Raw genomic sequence first — 6000 nt, 5'->3', positions numbered from 1 at the left:
TCTCTGAAAAATGTAATTTGTGTTGCTATTTTTAAGCTTGAACCCACACAGAGAAGCTTCAGGAAGTCAATAAAGAGAAGAGAGGGATGGATAATTTATTTTAATTAAATAACAAAGGGATGGATCTGTACAGTAACATTTAAGATTGAACTGTAGGTCTGTAAATTTTCTTCAAAGCAGACTTGCTGCACAAATACCAACATGGATATATGTGATGTAAACACTGGTATTTTCCCGAGGAGTACAGAGAAAAGGATCACCGCTCTAAGATAAACTGTGGACAAGAAAGAAAAATAAAAAAATATTACTGGGGGAAAAAAGAAATAATTATCCCCTGTGTTGCTCACACAGTGCTGTTTGGGGGGAGGGATGTGGCTCAGGTGGTAGAGCAGCTACTAACTGGAAGGTTGGTGGTTCGATCCTTGGCTTCCCAGTCTGCATGTCAAGTATCCTTGCGCAAGATACTAACCCCAAGTTGCTCTCTGATGTGTCCATCGGAGTGTGAATGTGTGTGAATGCTTAGATTGCACTTCAGTATAGAAGGAAGTGCTTGTATGAGTGGGTGTGAATGGGTGAATGAGGCATGTTGTATAAAGCGCTTTGAGTATTCCGGGAGAGTAGAAAAGCGCTATATAAGAATCAGTCCATTTACCATTTATAAATTCAAGGGTGATATCTATGAAACTTCAATTAAAGTAATACGTGCCCCTCTTCGTCCCTTTGTTGTCCTCAAATACTTACAGGTAAAATGTGACAATAGGAAAGAGATACAGCTGTTAGATTTATAGATCCCTGAACATCTGATTGCTCTGGCTTAAAAAAAAAGTATAAGGGGAAGTGGATACAGCTGGATTATGAGACACAGGTGAAGCTAATGAAAGACAATGTGTCTGGGGAGGAAGTAAAATTAAACACAAGATGCTAGAGAGGAGAAGCTATCAAAATAAAACAGGAAGTCAGAGCTATAACTGATTACAACTGCACACAAAAGACGACAAGACAGGAAACACAGAGGGAACACTCAAAAATGAGTATTCACACTAAAATTAAGAGTAAATTATAATAGAAACCAAAAACCCCAAACACTCCAGAAAACATAAAAATGAATAAACAAAATTAAAACACTGAACAAAGAATTCATCACTGCTCAAATGTTCAAAAACCCACAATCAGACCTAGGATGATTACAATCTGCCCCGCCGATATATCGATATAAGCCACTGGCTGATATATTGGTATTGACATTTTAAAGGCGTGATAAACAAAAATTTAAAAAGTAAAGAAGAGACAGGAGAAACATCCTTTAAGCGTTCCAAACACGTTGCCCAAACAACCATCTGATCTGAGCAGAGTTGGGCAGAGTGTAAACAAGCAAATAAAAAAACTGCACATAAAAATGTTGGGGAAATCTGTTTATGTTTTGTGCATCTGAAAGAAAAATATCAGCTCATATATCATAGTTTTAAATCACCAAATATCGGTGATGGTATCTGTATTGGTATTGGTCTAAAAACCACTGTATCGGTCAGGCATCAGCTCTTGTTTTTTACTCCTCAGAGAAACGTCAGTTTTTACGTCACATGACAGGAGACAGACAGAATACATGATACCATTTCTACTTTGTGACATCAAATAACAGAGCCAACATCATCTGTCTTCACTGAGGACTAATAAGATACATAAGCAAATGTAACGTTATTTTTTGTTCACGGTAAATATAAAGACGCACAGATTTGGTGGAGATCAGTTTGTACTATACCAACAAACCCTGAACTTCGCAGATGTACAGATGTTTTAAGAAATCCTGAACTGGGTTTGCAGTCTCGGTTTAAAACACGTTTGTGTTTAAAAAAAAAAAAATAAACAAAATGAATAATCTGCTTTCTTCCTCCAAATCACCAAAAGGGAAAACGTGAAATCATCCTACACAGTTTATCTGCTCTTATTGTCATTATGAGTGAATCTTTGTGTTCTGGTTTTATGACACAGGGTCTATGATATAGAAGTGATTTATGTAAACCTCGCCTCCCATCTGTGGTCATCAGAGCATGCTGAAGTGCATCTCTGCGTTTCTAAATGCATATGCATACATCTCCCATTCTGTATGCATGAGTAAATGCACACAGCATGTATGTGTATGTATGTGTGTGAGATGTGCCTGGTGGCAGTGATCCGGGCGTTGCTCGGCGCCATGGTTACACGTAACCGGGTCATCCGGTACACGAGGTAAGTAGGACACTTGACTCTGGCTCCTCATCCATGAGCGCCTGTTTGTGAACTACATGTGTTCGACATGTAATGATGAGCCACACGAGGTCAGTAAACTCTGACTCAGATTACAGATTATAGATCATAGAGGAGATTATGCACTGACTCTAATGGGACATTTTCTGTCCTATATGTTTCCTGTTTGCCTACAACGGATTTCTCAGAAATGGCCAGATGTGAAGTGCATCAAACTTGACCCGCAGCGATTTAAAAGGTTATTTATAGGTTGGAAATAATCACAAGAACACTCTCATCCTCTGAGTCACATATGGGCAACTATTTCGCCATAGGACAAATCTCAACCCGACCTACAACATCTGTAAAAACGAAAACAAAACTAGGGATTTTCCTGCATATAAAAGACCTGAGTGCCCACAAAAGAAGTTCTGACCTTCCACTAAAGGAAGGTCAGAACTTCTTAATCTTAAAATTAATCTTGAAATTAACTCAGTCCTCCTCCAAAGACCCAGTTTGTGCCAGAAAGAAACTCTCTAATCTGTCACATTCTTGTATAATTAAACATATATCTTCTGTGTGATAATACATAACAGATCAAAGATCAGCTGCCTCCTCACTAAGTGCACCCTTAGTTCCTCCATAACAATTAAGTACTAGCCAGGTACTGCTAATCAAATCTGCACATATGTGCACCTCTATAGAAGAAGTTGGGGGTGTGTGCTGGTCTGGAGCATTCAAGTGTGTGTTAACACAGTGACAATCCTCTGAGCAGTGGATGACCCAGTAAATTCACTCCACGGTCAGACCGTGCAATGCTAAGAGGAACTTCAAAAAACCCAAGAGCTACATCTGAGACTCTACAGGCCTCAGTTAGCATGTTAAATGTTGAAGTTCATGATGGTTCCATTATTACCCAGGAGAGCTTCTTCTTTCTAAAAAGGACACGGCAGCACGGCTTAAGTCTGCAAAGCTGCATCTGAACAAACCACAAGACTTCTGGAACAATGTCCTTTGGACAGATTATACCAGCCCAGTGAAGATGTTTGAGCATAACAGACAAAACCAAACTCAGCTTATCAGTACAAACACCTCATACTACTGTCAGAGGAGTGGGGTGTTGATTTGGGCTTGCCTTGCAGGCACAGGACCTGGACAGCTTGCAGTCACTGAGTCGACCATGAACGTCTCTGTATACCAAAGTATTCCAGAGTCTAAGTCTGAGGACATCTGTCTGACAGCTAAAGCTTGGACCAAACTGGGTCATGCAAGCACAGCAGCAAATCTACAACCTGACTGAAATGCTGTGGTGAGACCTTAAAAGAGCTGTACATGAACCTCAGTGAACTGAAGCAACACTGTAAAGAAGAGTGGGCTAATATTCCTCCACATAATTGTGAGAAACTGATAAAGTCATACAGAAACAATTACTTCAACTTATTGCTGCTAAAGGTGGTTCTACAAGCTGCTGAACCATGGGGTGTACTCAGCTTTTCACATAGTTTCTGCATTTTGGTTTAGTTTTTGTACTTGCTGGTTGCCATGAAGGCTGGTGTTATGTTCCCGGGGTTTTTGTGCTGCGTTGAGTTTTGGATTCTTGTGTTTTTACTGAGTTTTTGTTCAAGTTTTTGCCTCCTTCTGCCTCTTCACTGTAATGTCTTTGTTTTCTTTCCATGTTTCACTGATACTCTTCTTTTAATTATTTCCTGTTTTGCATTTATTTTGGTTTTACTTCCTGATCTTTTCCCTCCTTTCAGATCGTCAGCCCCGCCCTCGCTGCTGCAGAGCTCTGCTCTCCCCTGTGTATCATTGTTCAGTCAGACCTGTGTGTTTTTACAGTCTTTACCTACACCTTTCAATGTAGTTGTGGTCTTTTGCTTATTTTAAGTCAGGCCTCTTTCTATATTTAATTCCAGTACTTCCAGTCATTTGCACCAGTAACCTTTCAGGCTGAATGCTGCAGGGAAGCGTACAGAATGTAGAACAGTTGTGACTTACTACGGACGTGATTTTCGGCGCAGTACAGCATGTCAGCAGCGTGGATGAACTGGTATCCTGAACCTCGCACTCTCAGCTCCGCCTCGGTGTATCCCAGAACTATTTTACCCCTGAAAAAACCCCCAAAACAACAAGTGTAAACAAAATTATTTAATAATCAGAATAAATAATCATGTTTGCCAGTGTTATGATGTACTTTGCATCGCACGCCATGGGCGTGAAGTCCAGCTTGTGTTTGGTCCTGAAGATCATGTTCCGCGTCCTGATTTCCAGGATGGCTGGAGGCTGGAGGGGCGTGGCGATGGCAAAGAGTGCCAGCTGGGGCGGCGCGGTTCGGTCGCTATCGCACTGATGCCGGCTCTGGCCGTGAAGGAACTTCAGCCGGCCCTGGATGTTCAGCGCCTGAGAAGGTTTGACAGCGTTAAAACTGCGGTGTTAAGTCATTAAATCCGAGGCATTAACTTCATCTCCGTGAAGGCAGTGAGACAAATGAGAGAGCCCAGAGTGGTTCCTGCTCAGATCGGGCTTTCTCAGCAGACACATAAGTGCTGCTTCCTCTCTCCCTGTCAAGCAACATCAGTCTTATTTACTCTGCTGGGTGATATAGAGAGCAGAAACCACTTCAGGATACACTGTAAACACAGTCACACGACTCTGAGCAGTATTGAAGTGAATGTTACAGTTATTAGAGGTCTTGTTGAGAAAATAAGACTCCTTATTGTCATTCTTTCAGCAGGACAGCAGGACTCTTAAACTAACCCGTAGAAAACAGAAGTGACATGTTCTGTAATATTAAACTTCAGCCAGGACTTTTGATCTGAAGTTATTTAAAGACCCATCCATGTGTAATGGGGGTTATTGCAGAGGTAGACCACAAAATAATCCTTTATTGGCTGGTTAAAAAGGCACTGAAACACAATGTCAGAAAGGTAAACAAACCAGGAACATGAAGAACAACATAGGGTAAGAGACAAAGGAAAAGGAAAGACAGGCTGTATCCACAAACAGGGGTGTCAGGTGATTAGAGAGCTCTGTGAGCTGGGGAGGAAACACAGAAAGCAATCAAACCCAGGAGCAATGAATGTTCCCAAAATTAGTTCCCACGCAAAATTATGGTTGAATTCATGAAATGTACGTGCTGACTTTCTTCTCAAAACCATGAGTATGTTAGTAAATCTGACTCACTGGGAACCATTGGCCTTATGCAATCTCCACACTATCCGTATACTGCCCTGCCCCCATTTCTCAGTTAGCCGTCGGGGCAAATATCTGTCAGTTCACAATGCAACTGTATTCACGCAACAAATGCGAAGAGAAACTTTGCAATTGAGAAATGGAAAGAGCAGCAGAAAGACTCCCTAACTTAAAAGAATAACAGATACGATAAAAACAACATAAAGGGGTGGTGCTGGAGTGAAAAAAGGTTGCAAAGCAGCTTGCAGAGATAACAACAGCAACTGTGGTCAGTGTCAAATGTGTTGGTTAGATATGGAGAGGATTTAGCTCTTTAGTGTCTTCTCATCGGTTATGCATAGCAAACAGAAGGTTTGAACAGCAGGTGGGTGGGGGCATCTTAGAGCTAATCCCTAATATCAAAATATTAGGAACAAGCCCTAAAGGATGAAGTTTTTAAAGCAACATCCAGCAATAAGTTGATGATGTAAACTTTAACGTGTTGTTAACATGTTTTGTTGTCACCTGGATCCACCTCCATCCTTCATATCTAAAGGTTTCTGATAGTGGAAGTTCAGTAAATATCACAGAAGCCTCAGGGAGGCT

General features: G+C 41.1%; 1 protein-coding gene across 5 annotated transcripts in view; it reads right to left on the bottom strand.

Annotated features, from left to right (window-relative positions):
• ahr1b (aryl hydrocarbon receptor 1b) overlaps nt 1-6000 on the bottom strand; it is an 85444-nt gene that overhangs the window by 43039 nt on the left and 36405 nt on the right. For all 5 annotated transcript variants that reach the window (XM_019351920.2, XM_025902941.1, XM_019351919.1 and 2 more), the window contains exons 7-8: nt 4418-4623; nt 4222-4331 (exon numbers count right to left, since the gene is read on the bottom strand). In XM_019351920.2, coding sequence (XP_019207465.1) covers nt 4222-4331; nt 4418-4623 — 316 coding nt within the window. The remainder of the gene's footprint in view (nt 1-4221; nt 4332-4417; nt 4624-6000) is intronic.

This window comes from Oreochromis niloticus, linkage group LG23 (genome assembly GCF_001858045.2).
Source record: "Oreochromis niloticus isolate F11D_XX linkage group LG23, O_niloticus_UMD_NMBU, whole genome shotgun sequence".
In the NCBI taxonomy this organism is placed as follows: Eukaryota; Metazoa; Chordata; class Actinopteri; order Cichliformes; family Cichlidae; genus Oreochromis; species Oreochromis niloticus.
Note: the sequence above shows the minus strand (reverse complement) of the source record. Positions and strands in the feature narration are given on the sequence as shown.